The sequence below is a fragment of the Cibotium barometz genome, chromosome 26 (assembly GCF_041138505.1).
Source record: "Cibotium barometz isolate CiBa-2024 chromosome 26, ASM4113850v1, whole genome shotgun sequence".
NCBI lineage: Eukaryota > Viridiplantae > Streptophyta > Polypodiopsida > Cyatheales > Cibotiaceae > Cibotium > Cibotium barometz.
Genome location: NC_141071.1, coordinates 46992339 through 47014746, shown reverse-complemented (window position 1 = coordinate 47014746; position 22408 = coordinate 46992339). Strand labels below are relative to the sequence as shown.

Here is a 22408-nt window from a genome sequence, read left to right as displayed (position 1 = left end):
GTAGCATTAAAATTGTGGTTCTTCTTAAAAGTTTGTCTGAAGTATATTCCACTTTGATGACTACACTTCCTAATCTAAACATTAAGGTTATTGGAATTTCAAGCTTCATTACTTGAAGAAAAAACTAAAATGAAAATATTTTCATAGGATATTGCTTATTACACCAATATCGACAAGAAGAATAACTTCAAAGGATTAGCAACAACTACATCCAAAAGCAAAACATAAGCCCATAGTGTCTTGTTGAGCTGTGATTGATGAGTGGTGAAGTACACCAATGGCCATGGCTATCTATACAATAAATTTACAGCAATGACACCCTTCATGCCATCATCCCATTCTATGCATATATAGGTATCCAAAGACACCCTATAGTTGTACCCATTTCATGAAGACTCAAGTGTAAGGTAATCCCCTCCCAAGTCACAAGTGACCCATGCTAAGTCCCCATCAATAAGGTTGACTTTCAAAAATGCCTGATTCAAAAGGAAATCCATCCGCTTCAAGTGGCAATGCATAGTATCTACCCGGGTCATATGGAGAAACCCATCCGCTTCAAGTGACAATCCATAGTATCCACTCGGGCCATATGGAAATGAATCCACATCAAGAATCTTTCCATGTATACCGGGATAAAATGGGTATGAATCATCATGGTTGGAAGTGTCATCACCAACCAATGATCCACCATCAAAGTCCACCCATGACTCACCTCCATAAACCAAAGCATCATCATCATCATTACCCATAGCATTTTCCTCATATATGCCATCATATGGATCACAATCAGTCACATTATTACCTTCATCCACACCATCATTTTGTGACTCCACATCATGTGCCACATCTTCATGGTCGACAACCAGATTTTTCTCATGCAATGCAACACCATGAAGATCTTCATATAAGGGTTTTCCCCTTCATCAAGAAGAGTCTCATTGCATTCATCTTTATCCATACAATTCTCCTCGAGAAGAGATCCATGAATTTTCTCTTCATTGTTCCCATCAACACTTCCATCCTCATGGCTGTCCACCACTGGTTCATTTTCAGCCATCCATACATGTATTGAAGGCACTTGACATGAATCATTAGCCTCGCCTTCATCACTTGAAGTGTCCCCATAGCAATGGCTTCCAATAAGAGATGTGGACTGAAGTGAGCTCCTAGTAGAAAGCCCATGTATAGACAAGGTAGGCATGTAGAAGAGTTCCACCAACAACATGATCTCATTGAGAGAAATGTCATTGTCAATATCCACGATGCATTGGACCACTTGCATGAACTCCTTGCCTAATTTTTACACAAATCCTCCTATTCTCTCCTTCTTCTCAATGTTAGGCACAAAGAAGGAAAGGTACCAATATTCTTTGGCATACTTAGGCAATGAATCCACATGTAATAGTGCCATGCATTTTCCCCTAAAGCTCCATTGCTCTTGAGCAAAGTTTTGCACCACTTTCATAGGCTAGATTCGCCCAATCCCACTTGTACTCATGCATTACTTGTAGCCACCATTGTCTAGCTTTACCTCCACATTTTCATGTCACTTGCTTTACTTTGTCCCCCTCATTGCATGGGAATGCAAAAAAGTAGGCATCCCAATTGTGAATCCATTCCTTCCCCATTGAAAGAGAGGTTCTAAAAATGACTTTTCATACTTGAACCATAAGTTTCCGATAGGGGTAGAAACTATACGATCCACAAATTCATCCTTTGTCAAGGACTCTGGCAACAACTTGGAATGTATGACCTCATCATACAACCGTACATACCTTTATTTTTCATGATCATTGGAAACTATGGCTATTTCCCCTTGTTTTTGCATCAACATGCAATGTTGTTCGAATTGTTTTGACTCCATCAAATCTTGCCTATCCTTTTCTTCCTTTCCATAGGGCTTTGACAATGGTAATCCAACATGAGAAGCATCTTTTGGATTCATTTGAAGTGCTATTTTCATATTTTGAATGTTCCCATTGGAAGTTCCCACCTCAAATACAACATTTCCATGTCGACTAAGCCCATAAGATGATGGATTTGGGAATGATCTTTGTGGTTGTGACTAGCCTCTTGTCTTATCAAGAGACGTGTCAAACTTTTTCAAACACCTTTTCACTCCATTTATCCCATCTTCAAGCTTCTTGAATCCCTCATTCATAGCATTGAACATTTGCTCCATGAAAACATTTCTTTACCGCATATGCTCACTGTTTTGCCTCAAAAGCTCACTGTTTTGGAAGCAAATGTCCCTTTGTGTATCCTTCATAGCTTTGGTGATAATAACCTTTAGCATATCCAAATTAATGTGCTCCAAAGAAACTTGTGTGCCCTGAAATGCTCTCATTCACTATGTGACCACTCATGTCATGTAAAGGCATTCCCTCTTGTTCACAGTCAACCGTGGTACCAAATTAGGGTTTTTGGTGCTACCAATGTCGGAATTGAATGATCAACGGCTTGTCATGTTTGTCTCGATGAGAGGAACACTCCTATCAGCTTGAGTCACCACTTTGAGCACCCCTATACCTCTCTATTTTAACTTTTTGCTGAAAGTCGACTATGTGAGGTTGACCACCCAAATGGTAATAGAATTGGGAGTTTGTTGGCTCATTTGGAAGCTCTAATATAGTTCTCTTAGGCTGTGTAAATACCTTGAATTTAGTCCACACTATTTTGGATTGAATTGGAACTTTCAGTCAGGAGAAACTAGTCCCCTTTGTACCCTGAAACGGTGTCCAAATACAACACTTGACGGCTTGTTAGATTTGCCTTAAGATGCCCTTTTAAGGATTCTTAATGCCCTTGAGAATGGTTTGGGAAGACTGAATTACACTTTTATATTCACTGCAAAGTGTAGGAAAATCACAAAAAGTTGGCCATAATCGCCTCGCAATACGGACCAAAATCACAAAAATTTGGCCATAATCTCCTCGCAATACGGACCAAATCTCAATAATAATCCACTAGCATTTGCCCAATGCCCAATTATGACATAATGTCCCAAGTAATCACAACCATAAGCATCCACTTGCCAATGCAACTCTTATGCTTTGATCATTATCAAGTGTTCATGGCATGCTTAATCAAGTAACATTTGGCTTCCATAGCCTCAGCATGCTTGCAATGTAGTCAAGTTGTATGTCGAAGGAGCGCTTTATGCTTGCCGATCTCCCGGCCAAGACTTCCCACCCTCATTCCTAGTCCGAATCTAGGTACAAGTCGGGGCCAAGCCTTCACATCTGTACCTAATCCCCCTTCCTTTTTGCTTTTCCAAAAGCACTCATAACAAGGAGAGTTCATGCCATGCTCCCCTCGGGCCTCTCCTCCAATGCCCAATGTAAGATTCCTCCCCCAACCCCCTTTTTGATGTCTAGTATCTTCCCCTGTAATCAATCCCTCTTCAGAAATATAAAGACCTTGTTTCTAACTGTTTTAACCTAAAGAGAGAAAATATTCTAGAGAGAGAATATGCAGATATTGAATATTTTTGGATAGAAAAATATCTCACCTTATTAAAATGAATTCCCCTGAAACAAAAATTCAGAAAGAATTTTCCAATGTGCAATTGGAATTAATTGGAAATAGGTATAAAGAACCTTCGTCTAAGGGTCTAGATTTTCAGAAATCTTTGGACTATGGTCCAATTAAGGTTCCTATGGGCCAATAGTATCAATCCATGTGTAGGGAGGAGATAAATCTAATTTGTAAAAGAAGATATCCAAAAATGAGTAAATGCTCACATAAGATGAAGAGTTGAATATGTACAAGGTTTATTAGTAAAAAACTGAGTAATATCAAAAAAATGAGATAAATTGAGTATCCAAAAATGAGTAAATGCTCACATAAGATGAAGAGTTGAATATGTACAAGGTTTATTAGTAAAAAAACTATGAGTAATATCAAAAAAATGAGATAAATTGAGTATCCAAAAATGAGTAAATGCTCACATAAGATGAAGAGTTGAAAATGTACAAGGTTTATTAGTAAAAAACTATGAGCAATATTAAAAATATGAGATATTTTGGGTATAATGATTCCATTTTGACACATATGTAAGGAAGGAGAGTTCTTTAAAGGAGGTGCATATTTCACATGCTTGAATGAGTTTTAAACTCATAAAAATTGAGATATTTCATCTCTCCTCTCTCCTCATTCAAGTCTAGTTTCAAAAAGCTAGCTTAACTGACCTAAAAATGGTCAAAAAGTGACCAAACTGACTTGGAAAATTCTAGAATCAGTTTGTTTGGTTAGGAGCTCAATTTTTCCTATAAATAGAAGCCTCCCCTTGTTGAAAAAAATATAGTGTTTACACATTGTTACTCTACTCCACCTAAGCTAAGAACTGTGAATTCTTTAATAATTCACTAGTTTTTGACACTTCTCTCCTTCAATTCCCATTGGTGGCTCCATCAACATACTAAACCAATTGATTGGTTGGGGGCCTCTACCATGAATAAAGAATCAAGCAAATTGTAAGGTAAGTATGGTGAATTTTGATCTTTTCTATAATTTCTCAATGTTTCTCTCTTCTCAACCCCTCTCAAGCTTGAGAAGCTTAATTGGTATGGTTTTTAAATGCTATTGAAGTTAATTGATTAATGATAGTAAAGAATTACATAAATTTTCATTTATGTTTAATTCTAATGGCTTTTTCTCTCTCTCACTTAAGAAATAGTCATACTCATGACCCATTCTTAATCCAAATGAAGCTTTTCATAAAGCTTTTTCTTAATCCAAGATTAATCTATGCTTAAGAATAAATTAATGATTTTTTTATCTATACTTTTAGTTTATGTATTCCATGATTATTTTTGATTCAATCCATTAAGGGTTGATGATCCAATTAGGAATCATTCTAATCATTTCCTTAAAGATAAGCCTTATCTTTTAAAATAATTGAGATTTATCAGTTATAGTAGCAGAGCTATGGCAAAATTTCATAAAAATTTACACATAAAATAATTTCATTCAAAGCATGAAAAGAGGATTTCCTACCATATTCTAGGAATTATCATCCTAGATTAATTGAAAGAATTTCATAGTAATCATGGAAAAATTAAATTTTTATAGCATGAGTGGAGAATTGGCAATCAAAAGCTTCAATCAATGGTATTCAAAGAGTTTGAAGCAAAGTTTTCAAAGACCTTGAAACCATGGTGTTCAAAGAGCTTGAAATGCAACCTTACAATGTTTTAATCAGTGGCATTCAAAGGCATAAATGAAGCCCTTACATCACAAGATGTGTGAAGAAGACATAGGCTAATAGCTGTTGTCTACTGCCCTTGTTGGAGTTACAACTTCACAAAGCCAAAAATGGACGGAGAAAGGACGAAGAAGGTGCACATGGAAAAACGCATAGCCGATCCACTACTTTCACTATAAATTGCCATGAAAATAGACTTGATACTTAGCATAAGCTTGCCCTAAGCTTAGACAAAGCTTAAGCAAGTATATGCTTGCTTCGAAGGATCAATTGGTAACGAACGAATAGCGGTAATCGTAACTAAATGGTGCCTAATCCACAAACTCACCAGCGATCAACAATTCCATTCATGGCCATCAAATGCACCATTGAAATCTCCTTCGTGTTGATTAGGATGAAACTCAAGGAAGCCCTCGGTGAATGCTCCAGTTCAAGATGGATTGAGACCCTATTTCTCTAAGAATCAAACATAAGATGAAGATGGGTAAAGCATAAATGTTTTGATTAAGAAAATTAATCATGATTAGTAAGAAATTTCTCCCAAATTTGGTCATGCCATTCAAATTTTGGAGTGGATACCCCAAATTTTGGTCCACAGTGACCCATAGCCCCCAAAAACTTAGAATAAACCAAAAAACAAGGAAATTTCCAGCATCCACAATAATCATCATGCCCCATTTCTTGATCAAGAAATCAAGAAAATCAAGAAAGTGAAGAAAATTTTCAAGAAACTCAAGAAAGATCAAGAAAATCAAGAATTCTAAAAAAACTCTGAAATTTTCTTGAATCTAAGATGGAAATGGATCAAAGACAAGGCTCTGATACCACTGTAGTGATGGGGAGAGAGAGAAAGAGAATGCACTCATAATGGAGTACCACATGCACTACCACCATAGCCATGGAAGCTTGGAGCTCCAAGAAAGTATGATTTTCATTAGAAAAATGATTAGATGCTCCTAATTACAATTTGTTTACTTATATACTTGCCCACCTTTTCACACTCATTAATGTTGAGCCTCCATACTTGCTCGGCCATATCCATGCCCATGGGCTTCCTTTATGACCAAGACCAAGCCCCATTCATTACAAATACCAACTTTTGCATCAAATATGAAGGCATTCCTAGTTAACCAAATATGCCACAAACCTGTCCACCTAAAAAAATGAAAGAAAACTAAACGTTCAAGGTTATTCGGCCTATTCAGAATCTTGCCACAAGAAAGGAAATACCACACCTTCTTTGCCACCGGACATGAAATGAAAAGATGCAAGCATGTTTCCAAGCATGTAGTACAAAACACACAATTACCAGAAGCAATCTGCCACTTTCGACTGGCCCCCCAATGGTAAGCCTCCAACTAGCATGCGTCATAGGAACACTTTCACTTGATATGGAATCTTAGACTACCAGCCCTATAAGATTATTTCCTTCCACGAGGCCCTACTTTTCCTGATGTTCCATACCCTATTAGCCTTTGCAGTGATTCAACGCTTATCTTCCACCATCATATGGTATACTTGATTTGTTGTTGGATGCAGATTTTATGTTTCTCCACTAGTCTATATTCTTATGGAAGCAGCCCATACACATTCTCTGTAGAGAGAGAAACTGAACCTATAATTTCATTTCAAGTTTAGAAGCTTTGTTACTTACAGAAATCGAACAATGTTCCTATCTCATTACCTCTTACTTGCAGCTTGCCCAGGATTCTTGTTCTTGAGATCACAGGAAAGTTTGAAGGAAAAGCAGGGGATATTCTATAACACAGCATGTCTTTTTCTTGCCTACACACACACACACACACACACACACACAGAGAGAGAGAGAGAGAGAGAGAGAGAGAGAGAGAGAGAGCTCTTTATACTAAAGAGGAGTATTTATGTACCAAAAAAATTAGTTACCTTGCTAAAAATTGATTAAAATACAAATGATGCAAAAGTAGTCACGTACATCAGCTACAGAAAACAGAAGATAAATTTATGACAAGTGCCAAAAGGATTTAATTCGCAATAATCATGATAAAGAGGAGAGAATAAATCAGCAAGCAAAAATTAAGTACACATTCCTACAGACATTAAAGCACATGCAAGAGAATTTCAAGAGATAACTAAACCAAGCACATGCAAGAGAATTTCAAGAGATAACTAAACCAAGAGAATGCAAGAGAATTTCAAGAGATAACTAAACCAAGCAATCTGCAGACAAAAAGAGAAATCCAAAAATTAGTTACCTAGCTAAAAAAAATATAAAATGGATGAAAATACAGATGATGCAAAACTTGACGCTTCATAATTTCGCATAAATATTTTTTGAAAATTCATGTTGTAGAAAGTGTGTAGAATGCTTTGTTAGGACATTTAACGTGTTTTGACAATATTTTGTGTTGCAAGAAATTTTTTGGTTTTGGTCATTTGCAGGTAGTTTGCCATTTTCATAGGTGAGTTTTGATTAGGTTAGAAATGGAATTAGGAGAAGTTTTGTATGACAGTTGAGGGATCACAGGATCACAAGTTGTATGGAAAGATGAGCAAGTGTTTCTTTGCTAAGGACAAGATTGTGTATTTAGGCCATGTCATTTCTAAGGAGGGTATCCACATAAATCCCAAGAAGGTTAAAGTGATTAAGGGAATGGCCTAGACCTAGGTGTGTGACAGATGTGAGGAGCTTCATAGGATTGGCACAATTTGAGAGAAAACACATTAGAGACTTTTCTAAGATAGCTTCTCCATTAATTGATTTGACCAAGCAAGAAAAAAAGTTCAGATGTAGCTTTTGACACGTTAAAAGCTAAGGTTGCAGAGAACTGCGTTTTGGAAAATACTTGAAATGCAGAAACCTTTTGTAGTATCTTGTGATGCTAGTGGAACACAAATTGGACGTGTTCTCTCTCAGGATGGACGAGTAGTAGAATATGAGTCAAGAAAGCTTAGGAGGAGCCATGAAGAGAAGTATCCTACCCATGACCTTGACTTGGCCGCAGTTGTGCATGCCCTTAAGCATTGGACACATTTCCTACTCGGTGTTAAGTTTGAACTTCGAACTGATCATCAAAGTTTAAAATATCTATTCACTCAACCTTTGTTGAATAATAGGCAAAGAAGGTGGATGGATCTCCTATGCGAGTATGATTTTGAGATCAAGTACATTGAGGGTAAGGAGAACAAGGTGGTTCATGCTTTGAGTAGGCGACCCTTGATTAATGCCTTGATTGTCGTTCGCTCAGACATAATGGAAAACATTAGAGTTGAAATTGAGAGAGATCCCTTTTATGTGAGCATCCTAGAGTGAATTGCCAAGGCTCCATATGAGAGGGTTGGGGGAAATTTTTATTTGGTCAAGGGGAACTTGTACTGTAATAATGCAAGACTTTGTGTGTCTAGTGAATCATCTTTTAAGGCCAAAATTCTTCATGATTGTCATGATGCACCCTTTTCTGGACACATTGGATATAACAAAACGTACAGTAAGGTCCAAAAAGCTTTCTTTTGGACTGGTTTGAAGAGTGATGTCCAACGCTATATTAGAGAATGTTTGCATTGTTAGCAAGTGAAGATTGAACAACATTGAATACCAGGTCAAATGCAACCTTTAGAAATTCCTTCTAGGAAGTGGGAATCAATTTCAATGCACTTTATCACTAAATTGCCCACTGCTAGAGGAGGATATGACACTATCTTTGTAGTTGTCGATCATTTGACGAAGATGGCTTACTTCTTTTCTATGAAGAAGACAGATGGTGCTCTTGAGGTAGCCAAGTTGTTTGTGAAAGAGATTTTTCGTTTGCATGGTATGTCTCAAAGTATAGTGTCTAATAGGGATTCAAAGTTCACATCTAATTTTTGGCAAGCCACATTTAGAGACATTGGTACTGAGCTTAGGATGAGCACAGCATTTCATTCTCAAACAGATGGGAAAACTGAGTGTTAGAGGATACTCTTAGAATTTATGTCAATGAAAAGCAAACCAATTGGATTGCTTTAGCCGAGTTTGCCTACAATAGTTCATTGCATAGCTCCATCCAAATGACACCTTTCGAGGCCATTTATTGACAAAACTGTTATACACCAATGAACTTTTCAGACCCAGAGAACCAAGTTGAGGTTTCCAAAGAGATGCTTGAGAGGATGGATGAGGAAGTCAAGACTATTAGGGAGTGTATCAAGAAGGCTTAACATAGACATAAACTCTATTATGACAAGAAGCATGCACCTTGTGAGCTCAAAGCTAGTGATATGGTATTTTTGAAAGTCATTCCTAAGAAGAGGAACTTGATTCTTGGGAAGAAGGATAGGAGACTCTCACCCCATCTTGTTGGTCCTTTTAAAATCTTAAAGAGGGTGGGAACATTGGCTTATGAACTAGAATTGCCTAGCAATATAAAAGTGCATCATGTTTTCCATATGAGTTTATTGAAAAGTTATATTTCTAATCCTTCTCATGTTTTGCAAGACAAATTCAAAATTCAAGAAGATGGGAGTTTGAGGGTCGAACCTCAATTCATTTTGGATAGGAGGACAAGGCAACTTAGAAATAGGACTATAGTTGAAGTTTTGGTTAAGTGGGATGTATATCCCTTAGAAGATGCTTCGTGGGTAGACTTAGATTCTTTGCATGCAGAGTTTTCTTCATTTAAACTCTGAGAACAAAGCTCTCAAAGAAGGGGCGATTGTGACGTTTCATAATTTAGTATAAATATTTTTCGAAAATTCATATCGTAGAGAGAGTGTAGAATGCTTTGTTAGGATATTTAACATGTTTTGACAAAATTTTGTGTTGCAAGAAATTTTTTGGTTTTGGTCATTTACAGGTAGTCATTTTCATGGGTGAGTTGTGATTAGGTTAGAGATGAAATTAGGAGAAGTTTTGTATGAGAGAGTTTTTCCATTTTGTACGTAGAACAACTTTGCTCGAGTGAAAATTTTGTGATTCGCATTATTTCACGTCCGTTTGGTGACTCTAAAGTGCTTTATGAGTAGTTTTGTGCTAAAAATGTGCCTAGGTTTTCGTGTCGAGACATTGTAGGTCCTAAACGGAGGTCAGGGACAAAGATTTAGCCTCGGATGAACAAATACAAAGTCAAAGAGGAGTATGGAACGTTCGAGATAAGCTGGGAATGATGACCGCGTGTGAAGAAGGCTTCCCAAACACGGTTTTCCAAAAAAAGGGCTACATCACCAAAAATATGGCATGTGGTTTGAGAAAGCTTAAGAAATGGCTACTTTTGGCTTTCCGCGTGAAGAAGAGGAATACATAGAAAACCAAAGAAGAAGAAGAAGATTGAGAGTGCGAGTGAGAGTGCGTGTGTGAGTGTGAGTGTGAGTGCGAGTTGTTCATGAGAATGAGAGTGTGAGTGAGATAGCTCGGGGGTGGTCGGGTGTTTCGAGCTCTTTCTTCCAAGAGTGCTTCATATCAAATTTTTGTAAGAACTTTCTTGATTATATACAGAGTTATTCTCTTTCTGTCTAGAAAATTTGTGCAAATTGTATTCTCTTTGAATTGTATTATGAACCCTCGCAAAGGTATCAAAGCGGTCACATCCTTGATTGTGCTTGAAAGATGACTGATAATAATGCAATTCAGCAAAGGTTGGCCGAGCATGCTCATCTTCTTGCATGATTGACCGCAAAATTAAACAAAGCTAGAGGAAAAGCAATAGCCGGCCCTTCAAATCAGAACAACGAGAGCAATGCCAGGTGCTGCGGGGATTTATGTAGGGATTCCTCCTGATCTTAATCGTGAACCAGAAATTCGAAAAAGAGCTAAAGCATAGGAAGATGTGGCCGAATATGCCCTAAAAGCAGGTTTTCAAGAAAGCAAAACTCTCAAAATTTGATGGTGAAAAGAAGATAGGAGAAGATCTTGAGGCTTGGCTTGAAGAATTGGAGGATTTCTTTGCCCTTGAGAATTCGATGAGGGAAAGGATAAAATTGCCTCACTAAAATTGCGTGGTGTCGCAAAATTACGGTGGAAGTCCCATGTACAGATTTGAGAGAGACCAAACAAACCAATTACGTGGGTTGAATTCCAAGCTGCTCTACAGAAAAGAGGTATTGTTCTCCTCATTACTATATGGAAAAGAAGATGGATTTTTACAATTCCAGGGAAGGTCCAAGAGCGAAAACACGATCTTTCTATTGATGAGTACAAGGAGAAGTTCCTTTGTTTGCACAAGTATGCACTTGAAGTCTTGGGTGAGGTTCTTACTCACAAATTTGTAGAGGGCTTGAAGGAGGACCTCCTCTATATGATGAAGGGAACAGGATCGCGGGATTTCTTAGATGTTGTATCCAAAGCCAAGAATTTTGAAAGGACGGAAGCATACAATCAATGAAAGGCTGCAAAATCAAAGTTAATTCCGATTGGCCATCGTCCTCAAGGTTAATTCCGATTGGCCATCGTCCTCAAGGTTTTCAGAACTCAAGTATTCCACGTAGACCTAAGTTTTCTAATAATTCCAAGATCCAAGGAGGACGTAATATGCAGCAAAAAGATAGAAATTATGATAGTGGGAAAAACCAAGGATCTGCACCCTATAATCAGCAAGGTAGGCAAAATTCCAATTTTTAAAATTATGGAAATCAGAATCAGTCCAATAACCAAAATGCTGGGAATCAAAAGAACTAGAGACCAGTAGCATGGCAGAATGATCTCCAGTTCATTGAGTGAGCAAGGAGGCTCGGGTTCTGTTTTAGATGTGGGGAGAAGGGATATCACACATTTGAGTGTCCGAACAAAGCTAAATTCAATTTTGAGACTGGACCGAAGATGCAAGCGAAGTTGACTGAGATGGATCCGACAATCGAGGAAGCAGGGGAACAAGGTGAGTTGCCTAAACCTATAATGAAATAAAGGGTTTCTTTTGCATCTCATGCACATGCGGACAGTGATAAGAGTAAAAGGAAAGATTAGAAACCGGGACGTTCATTTTTTAGTGGGTAGCACTCATTGCTTTATTTTTCCAAAACTTGTGAAATCACAACACTTAAGATTAGGAAATCAAGTAAAGAGGCCCGTCCAACTTGCCAATGGAAAAACTCACTACACCCAAGGGCTCTTAGAAAACTTATCCTTCACCTTAACGGGAAGGGAGTGTAAGGGAGGCTTCTATGCCATCAAGATGGGTAAGTGTGATGCAATAATTGGGATGGATTTCTTAGTATCCCACAAAGCCCTGATTAACTATGCAGATAGGATTATGAGTTTTGCTAGTGATGAGGAGGGAGAAAACCAAGTTATTTAGGGGAAGGAGAGGAATAGTGAGGCCTTTCTAATTTTGGCCACGAAACTTTTGAGAGGTATTAGGCAAGGATGTAAGACATTCTTAATCTTTGCCTATGAGATTAAGAGACGGAGAAGGAAGACCATCCCGAGTATGTAAAGAAACTCCTTGATGAATATCGTGATGTTTTAATGATGACCTACTTGGGATGCCTCCTCCTAGATACTTAGATCATGCCATAGAGGTAGAACCAGGAACCCAACCTTACTCTAGGGCACCCTATAGGTTTAATGTGAATGAGTTGAGAGAGTTGAAGCTTTAGTTGGATGACTTGATGCAGAAAGGTTATATCAGACCTACTTTAGTTGGATGACTTGATGCAGAAAGGTTATATCAGACCTACTATTTCTCCTTGGCGTAGTCCAGTTTTGTTTCAAAGGAAAAAAGATGGGACATATAGGCTTTGCATTGACTATAGAGGGTTGAATAGGCATACCATTATAACTTCTAACCATGTACATCATATACGATAAACCATTGAAAAGAAGCCAATAGAAGCCATAAACAAAAAAAAGGGTTTCCTGTTTTAAAAACAAGGATGATATTGTTTAGCCAATCAATCATACCTTGGAAGACTTGGATAGACCAGTAGAGAAAACTGATCAAAATAAATCTTATATCTGTAAAAGAGACCAAACTTAGTAAAGCTTCTTGTGTATTAAAAGGAGGCTGCAATGAAAAGGTAGCCTTGTGAAACGGTACACATTAGCTGTGATGTGAGTTCATAGCAAATAAGCCAATGTAAACAATAGCATTAATTTAACTGCTAAAAGGTTGGTCACCTTTAAAAAGTTGAGCTTAAATAAACTAGTTCATGTTCAGGTAGCAGAATGACATATTTCAAAGCTTTACTAAAATACCAAATGAAAGAGAACATGAGCATGCTCTTCTATGAGGATGTCCACATCTTCCTTAGCTCCAACATAGGGAAAATCCCTGTTGACTCCCTGCAACTATAAGAAATTACCTTGTTTGCCAAATGATATGTTCCACAACTGCCAAACTAAACAAAATTGGTCATTTGTAGAGATGACCATGGCTTACAGTTAAAAGTGCTGATCGTAAACGAGAATCGATCTCAACGACGGCATCATCCTCATCCTTGTTCTTGTTTTCATTTTTTTTTTGTTTTGTCCCATTGCCTCTACCCTTTTCTTGGTTATTCCTTGGTTCACCAGCTGGTATGACCTCTCAATAGAAAAATAGAATAATCTATCATAACACATTCAACCTAGGCATCTCTTGGTGAAGACACAGGCTACATCTTTTGAGGATTCTTAAAAGTCTCACTACATTAGCAGATCAACAAGAGGCATTGAAATTAAAGTAAGTCATAGAAAGTTACAAAACAATAAAATCCCTTTAAGCTAAAAGAAAGTAGTCCAGTACTTTGTTCACAAGGGTAGAAAGTAGCTTCCTTTCCTACTCAGGATTTTTTTAAAGAAGCTCATAAAGTGTCTAGTGCAATAGCAAACCACTATTGAGAAATTTATCCAAACTGAAAAACAAATTGGTAGGAAATTTTAAGATTTTTAAAGATGGTGCATCTCATGCACAAACGCATGAACAGGACAACAATAATAAAAAAGAGAACTCATCAAAATTTACCTTCATAGCCTTCTCTTTTAAAAAAGGAAGGTTATCTTTTGTTGCCTCCTCTAATGAACCAACAAATTGTTCATACCTAAAGGTGGTGCAACAAAAGACCAGTTAATTTTGAACTCACAAAGATAAACATGAGCCTTCATGAAAATAATGGATGACTTTGAAGTTGATAGAAGTCTCGGAAAACAAGAAGTTTATCGGGCGCTTGTTCTAGTGGTCGATGGGGGTGGCTTGTAACCTGGAAGGTACCAAGTTCGATCCCTACTGGACACCCGATAGTTACCTTGCCCTCGGTTTAAGGATATGAGGGGTCCTCACGGAGAAATTTTCTCCCTTCTAGTAGTCACCAAAATTTAAAAAGAAAAAGAAAAAGAAGAAAAATATTACAACCCACGATCTGGGTCCTCCTTATGATAATTCGTATTTGTGTTATCTTCAAGCTAAAAGTCCACTAGTGCATTAAAGAGATATATACCTAGATGAATCCAGGAACATGCCTTTATTCACTTTACAAGAAAGTGTAAGTTATAAACTCATGGTAGTTATCCACAAGACTATTTAACCATCAACTCCATCATGCATAGATCCAGTAACCTCATAAGTGCCCAATAGTGGGTGTAGAACTTGGTATCAATATAACACAACTTAATTTGCAAACCTGTTTCCTTCTCAAGCATAGCTCTAAAGTTTTTGAAGTGAGAAAACACCTAGTAGCAAAAGAAAGTACTAAGAGATTCCAAAGTAGAGAATGGAGAGAATTTTATTTTTTTTTGATTAAATAATAAAGTAGCAAGGTACAATGCGATGGCATTGTTCACCGGTGCGCTCTCAAGTAGAGCTTAGATGGCGATCTAGATGTAGAATGTACTCTAGGTAGAAGGTATCTATGCTCACTAGCATTGGATGCCTCGACTAGTGGTAACTACCTCTCTATATAGTGCTTGAGGTAATGTGGATGCTGCATTCAAAGCATGGGTGGCTACGCTGCATTGACACAGTCGCATCGCCCTTGTATGGCCAACCCACTACATACATCAATCTAGAAGATTATGCAAATCCTATGGATTTGGAGGTCACTTTTTTAAAAAAGTAGCCCCTTGTCAATCAAGTTAAAAGTGTAAAATTAGAAGATGGGGCAAAAAAGGTTTTTGATAGCTGTCCAACATCCAAAATATGTCCTCCAAAGTGAAAAGCTTCATTGAAGCTTAAATATACAGCACAATTTTGAAGAAGATTTGGCACTATTTATGTGTGAATAGTAACTTGCACAATGATGAGCACTGAGCTCTAGTTTAATACTACATAGATAGTGTACACACATTCTATCAATGATTACGAGGGGCAATAGAGCTCTAGTTTAGTACTCTACATAGGTAGTGTACACACATTCTATTAATGATTAAAAGGGGCTCCCTTTCCAGAGCTCATTTGGGTGTTTATTTATGGCTAAATCTTGAATTATTTGAAAGAGGGCTAGCCTTCCAAACCTCTGCAGTGCTTTTGAAGCCCTTTCCATGGACATTGTTGCATTTGTCACAGTTACCAGGGGCACCATGCTGGCAAACAAGGGGGGATTCAGAGATCCCATATCTCTCTATGCCTTGTCTGAAGAGATGCATGAGCTCCACACTATCATCCCTCATGCTACAATCTGGGCTGTTCAGCATCCAATTGTTGCTTACCTTTATAATATCCTTTGATGGGAAAGCACCATAATAATGTGTTTTGTCTTGCCTCATTATTGCATTCAGTTCATTGGAGAAATCAGATGATTCTTCACTCATTTGGTATTGTTGTTGTTGGTTTTTGTGCACCTCCTTGGCTATGGTAGTATTGGATTTTTTGCTTATATTTCTACTTTCTGCATTACCCACATTGTTGCTCACCTTTATAATATCCTTTGATGGGAAAACATCATATTGATGATGTGCTCTGTCTTGCCTCATTATTGCATTCAGCTCATTGGAGAAATCAGACGATTCTTCACTCATTTGGTCTTGTTGTTGTTTTTGTTTTTGGTGTTGCTTTTCCACCTCCTTGGTTATAGTAGTAGTGGGTTTTTTGTTTACATCTCTACTTTCTGCATTACCCACATTGCTCTGTCCTGTATAATTCATGGTGTCCTCCACCTGTAATGTACCCTCATTGCTCTGTCTTGCATAATTCATGGTGTCCTCTCCCTGTAGAGGTTTAGCTCGGAGCTCACTCATGCATGGCGTGATCGTTCCTGAATGATGGACCTCCCCATTCCTTTGCTGCATGTAGCATGTAGCCTGTAAGAAATTTGACCTAAGCTAGCAAACACAGTGAGAGAAAGGTGCCTTACACATGTATGCATGCATGTGTACATGTACAGATTCATTAGTAGCATGTAGCTGTAAGAAATTTGACCTAAGCTAGCAAAGACAGTGAGAGAAAGGTGCCTTACACATGTATGCATGCATGTGTACATTATGTACAGATTCAGTACATACATCATGAGAGAAAGAGAGAGAGAGAGAGAGAAAGATCATTACCATAGGCCTTGTCTTGGAAGATTGATTCAACCTGCTGGAGTTGAAGCCAGGATTTGTGTCTTTGAACAAACTTGTGCTTATAGAAGCAGCGGACTGTTTTACCATAACTTTATTGTGTCTTCGCCGACTGTTAGACTCCGCATGCACACTTCTTGATTCATTAGACCTTGCTTGTGTATTGTGGCACGAAGGTAATGTTGATGAGGCTGGCGGCCATGAAAATGAGGATGATGATGATGACATAGATGGCAAAGATGATAGTGATGACTTAGATGATACCGACAGTGATGACAATGATGATGATGATGATGATGATAATGATGTTGACAAAGGCAATGATGAGGTTGATGTTGATGCTGATGAATGTAACGATGACGCCGAGGATGCAACCCGTCTTGCTTGTATTACCTTATCCACCATTCTGCTGCCAAGAACATTGTTATTAAAGGCTCCCTTGTTGTTACTACCCCTCGAAGTTGTTGAGGTGTTGGCATTCATACAATCAGATTTGGACTTGGTATCAGATGATTTCGATGTTGACGTTGATCTTACTTTCGAAGCACTTGTTGATCTACTTGCATCTCTGCTGGTGCTGGTACTGTTTTTATTGTTGTTCTGGTTTGTTGGTGTTGTAGGTTGCCTTGAGCTTCTAGAGGTAGATGTGGACCTTGAGCTTCTAGTGGTAGATGTGGACCTCGAGCTTCTAGTGGTAGATGTGGACCGATTGGATTCTGTTGTGCGGAGATTGGGAGGAGCTTCAGTCGAAAATCTGGGCATTTCAGAGGGTTCCCATGGCAATACACGTGCGGTTTCTGGAGAGCCTGTCCTTGAGGGGGAGGTGTTTTTTGAACCTTTTCCAAGCTTGTTAGTGGATCGGCTGGCAGTAGTATTACTGCTAATATTGATTGCACCTCTTCCTATTGAGGTAGACCTGGTTCCACCACCATTACTAGCTATAGGTTTTGATTGGTTTTGAGAAAGAGTTGGGGTTGTAGGCCTTCTTGAAGGTGTGTTTGTGACTTTAGCATTACTAGTCGTATCTGCTCTCTGGGTTGTTGATGCTGATGAGGAACTACCTACTGAAGTGCTTTTGTAAGGGTGGCTAGTTGTTTTAAGAGTGGTGATGATAGATGGAAGTTCACTAAATCTGCTTGTTGGACTCGTGATTCTCGAGGATTCTTTAGATGCGGGGCCGGAATTTTCGTGAGTAGAATAGCCTTTTGCAGAGGATTTAATACTACTATCACTACTGTTAACATGTGTAGAGGCCTTTACCTCTGAGTTTGATAATGGTTTCTTGTTGCTAATGGTGTAACTCCTATTGACATTACCATCGGTAGTATGTATGATCTTGGTAGTACTATCGGGCTTAGCATGATTGTTTACATGGTTTTCCGAACTCAATGACGTATGATCTGAATTTGCGGCGGCCGCAAAATTACTTAAGGATGTTTTGTCCAGCTGTGGGCTGTTGGAGAAAACTGATGCCTCTTGTCTTTGAGTGAAATCCTGCAATGACAAAACCAAACTAAGCATTTGACAAGTGCATGTATTGTTGCTTTAAAAGCTAGCTTAGATTTTACTTTCTGGTGTGTGAATTGATACACAAGGTGTTAAAGCTTACTTTCAAACCCACTTCTTGTACTCTAGCAAGTGCATGCAGCTGCAAAGGCAAATCACTGTTCTCCAAGGTAGCATCGTTAGTGTAATCCATTGAATTGTTGAAGGGTGTGGCAGGGGGAGTCATGAGCCTGTACAAAAGGTGAGCATAATATATAGCATGCATAAGTCCTCCAATTTTGACTTTGAAAAGTAAGCAGATATTGCATACACGATACGCTAACCGGACACTTTTGTGAGGGAGTATTCCCCTTCAGGCTTGGCTCTAAAAGGTAAGCAGACAATGTATACACCATAATACATTGACTGGACAGTTTAGGAAGGCCTCCATTTTGAAATGAAACCTTTAAACATCATTTCTAATTTATGTGTGCAACTCCTACATTCTCTTAGAGTATCCTCAAGAGGACTAAATTGCTGCTGGTGATGCCATCTTCTTCTATGCCTTCTAGAGCTAGTCCTTGCATGTTCAAAGTACACCCTCGCATAAATAACTTAACAGACTAGTCCTCGCTAGTCCTCGCATGTTTGAAGTACACCCTCACATAAATAGCTTAACAGACAAGTCCAAAAAGTGGTAGTCTTGTGATAACTTTGAAGTTATAGCCTGTTTGTTGTGAGCTCAGATTTTGCTAGCTGACATGGGTCTCCTTGTCTTGAGGGGCAACCAAGGTTCCTACAATATGAAATATAACCTATTAAGGAGAGAGAGTAGTTGCAAGACATATTCCCCTTCCGGATCTGCCATGTAAATACTACCTGTAGCTCCTATTCGTCGCGATAAAAGATGTTCATATATACTATATAGCATACAAAAAGAGGTTTCTTTAAAAAATACCTGAATGTATAATGATGCTATACATGAACACCTTTCATAAACTCCAAATAAATGAAATGAGCCTTTGAGTGTTGATTCTTCCATTTTCTACTATTCATGTATGTATGTTCAACTCTACTTAAGAAAAACCCTTTCATAACCTGAAATCTGACTCCATTTTTTCTTACCAATCACAATCACTCTTCCCAATGTCAAATGTTAAGAGATCGGCATTGTTCCTTTTGCTTGCATATCTCATGATTGGCTTGCTGGTCCGGTAAAAAGATGAGCTTGCTAATCTGGCAGCTGAAAGAAAATGACAACAAAGGTACCAGCAGAAAATAGCATATTAGGTTCTTTTTGAAATCGATAAACGATTATCAAGTGAAAATGAAAATGTAAAGCCAAGCTCATTTGAAACTCGATGCTACAACTGTAACAAATAAGCAAGAAGGAAAAGAGTTGATAATCATACCCACTTGAATAAAGGTACTGATACCCCTTATCTCATCAATTCAGAGACCTAGTTTTTTCTCACATCATGCTTGCCTATGTTTCTATGCAATGCCTTCATTATACTTAAGTGCTCAATTCAAGGTTTGATATTTAGCATTTACTCCTTAAGAGCCAACACTCAAGTTTTACTCCTTAAGAGCCACTTCTTAAAGCCATAGAGAGGGAAAGAAGAGAGCTGAGTAACAATAGTCCCTCCACATCCTTGTGGATGCCCTTCTTATAGTAGAAGGTGCCTTGTACAGCTTGAAGCTAATTCAGACTTGTGGTTATGGCATAGTCACAAGGGAACGGGAATTGGACGACTGTTCGGAACGGGCACGACAAGCTTGAATAAAAGGGAACGGAATTGCATAATAAAGAATGCTCTGCAAATCATCTAATTTCCACATGGAATTGGGAACGCCACAATTATACCATGTGTATGATGCAAAGCATCTAATTTCCAAGCTTGCCATATCCTAAAGATGGCTCTCAACTTATCCTAAAACTTGTGCAGATGAAGGAAAGAAAGACCTCTTTTAAACTGTGTGAGGGCAAACATTCCTTTCAAAATTTTCAAGTTTTAGTAGTTGGTTTTCAACTTGTATAAATATACATGCGGTCTCAGATTTCATGTCTTTCCCCCCTCATCTTGGTTAAGATTTCAAGGATAACCTCATCTAGGCTCGGTGATATTATGACACACAACAACCTACACCTCAAGAGAAAATGTCCAAAACTTCTTGTGATAGAATTAGTTCGGGTTAAACCGCATACATAATGAGCTTCAGTATTCTACATAATGAGCTTCTGCAGAAGAGGCACTGTGTACCTAGCTAGGTGCGGTGGGGGATGGTCCCATACCCGGGGGCCGCAAACCCTGCCCCCACCGCACCTAGCTCTAGGTATGTGGTGCCAAGCTCATGATGTTGTCGTAATTGTATGTCTCCTCTGCAAAAGCTCATGCTGCTCAATATTGAAAGGGAAAAAAGAGGGTCTTTCTCGCAAGGGAAAATGTCTTGTGATGTATACCAAAAAAAGGACATTATCCTTACCTACATGAGCTTCCATGGTGCTACCAGCTGTAAGAGGACTTCCCTCAGAGCTATTGATGTGATCCAAGTGCTCTTCATGTGAGGATTTCTGTCTAGGTTGATGCAGCTCGTGTTCATGAGGCCGGCTGCTACCCATCTGCAATCAGAGGCCTTTCTGTAGCTCTCACTGTACTTATTAAGAGCTGTCAGAGGCCTTTCTGTAGCTCTCACTCTACTTATTAAGAGCTCTCTCTCTCTCTCTCTCTCTCTCTCTCTCACACACACACACACACAGTCGAGACTCATGAAGCTCTCTCCAACCGCATTCAAGACTCTCTCTCTTTTTTTTTGGTAAGTGCAAGACACTCTCTCTCTCTCTCTCTGCCGGCTCCTGCCGCCCAAGAATTTTGTTTTTATCAGTTATGCTAAATATCGCACAGTGAGAGAGAGAGAGAGAGAGAGAGAGAGAGAGAGAAAAGCTTATACTATCTAAAAGCCGAGTCCTCCTATGGATTAGCAAAATATACTAGTCCCACTAAAATAACATGTTAAAAATTTAAGATGGCCTCTTGTAATAAAATTAAATTCTTTAGAGATGAGCAGAATTAGTAGCATTTATACTAATTTGGTGTCACACACCACATTTAGTGCAATTAGCATCACTATTCCTAGATTTAAGCTACACTTTTTGACGTTATAGTTTCTATTTAAGTTTTGTTTTCACAATAGCAACTCCCTAAAAAGAACATAGCCAATAGATTTAGGAGCATTTTCTTAATACTCAACATTTTTCAAGTATTAACAATATCCAGAGGATTTAGGGAAAAGTGTGTTGCAAGTTGCCTGCGTTCCACATTTAGTTAAAAACTTAATGCTGCTAATACTACTAGTGCGTAGGGAGACTCGACTCTTAGAACACGATGGAAATTTCCCAAGCCTTTCTAGATTATGAAGATAATAATAATAGAGTAAATAACATGGTTAACAAAAAAGGATAAAGTAAATATAGTCTAGTGGTAAAGTGTTGGACTCTCAATCATTAGGTGGTGGGTTCAAGTTCCCTCTAGCCTCTTCAGGAGGGATATCTATGCTCCTTGGGGTCTTCGTGGTGGTTGTGGTACTTGCCCTTTCCGCAGAAGGACTCCTCTAAAGTGATTCTACCACCCATCGCAAGGCTCTCTCACGGCGGGCTCTTGCCCAAATTGATTTGGTGTCTCAAATTGGCCAATGTTTGGAAAGCGTGATACCCCCTACCCCCTTGTGGTATTTGGGTGTGCCTGTAAAATGACTGTGGGGAAAGATCCCACCCTCTAGGGGGAGGAAACAAAAAATAACTAATAAATCGTTTTGAAGAAAGAAAAAATAATCAACAACAAAGTAGGGAAAATAAAAAATAATACATATTACACAAGTAAGCATTATTAACCCCCGATTAACCTTAAATTTGAGAGAGAGAGAGAGAGAGAGAGAGAGAGAGAGAGAGATTAGTGGCACTTAAAGGAGTTTTGATCTTGAGAAGCCTAGAGGGGCTGGACTTGAGTTGGTGCAAAAGACATCTCCTGCTAAACTTGAGTTGGTGCAAAAGACTTCTCTTGCTGCTGCCAAAAGCACAATTGGAAGCTTGACGGGCTTAAAGATTCTGTAGTTGCATCATTGTACACAACTCAAGTCATTGCTAAAAGAAATCACAAGATTAACATTGTGGCATGTGGGAATGCCCTTATTGATAAATAGAAAGGACATTGTGGCCAACAATTGCAAGCTTGACGGGCTTAAAGAATCTGTAGTTGCATCATTGTACACAACTCAAGTTGTTGCTAAAAGAAATCACAAGA

General features: G+C 38.5%; 1 protein-coding gene across 1 annotated transcript; it reads right to left on the bottom strand.

The window, feature by feature from the left end:
- Positions 1 to 15220: 15220 nt before the first annotated feature.
- LOC147624035 (uncharacterized) lies at positions 15221 to 21064 on the bottom strand. Its single transcript, XM_086820710.1, has 5 exons — positions 20595 to 21064; positions 19233 to 19350; positions 18232 to 18358; positions 16608 to 18116; positions 15221 to 16346 (listed from the first exon to the last, which is right to left on the bottom strand). Exons 1-5 carry the CDS (start codon positions 20728 to 20730, stop codon positions 15528 to 15530), a joined length of 2709 nt encoding a protein of 902 aa, XP_086676836.1. The 5' UTR covers positions 20731 to 21064; the 3' UTR covers positions 15221 to 15527.
- Positions 21065 to 22408: the final 1344 nt, after the last annotated feature.

What these genes read in the sequence shown, in the direction of transcription:
- LOC147624035 (XM_086820710.1), bottom strand. Translation starts at nt 20,730, where the DNA reads ATGGGTAGCAGCCGGCCTCATGAACACGAGCTGCATCAACCTAGACAG. An exon ending in CACCATGGAAGCTCATGTAG is followed by an intron (nt 19,351 to 20,594) that starts GTAAGGATAATG and finishes ATTTTCTTTCAG; the next exon opens with CTGCCAGATTAGCAAGCTCA. An exon ending in GGGAAGAGTGATTGTGATTG is followed by an intron (nt 18,359 to 19,232) that starts GTAAGAAAAAAT and finishes CCTTTTGTACAG; the next exon opens with GCTCATGACTCCCCCTGCCA.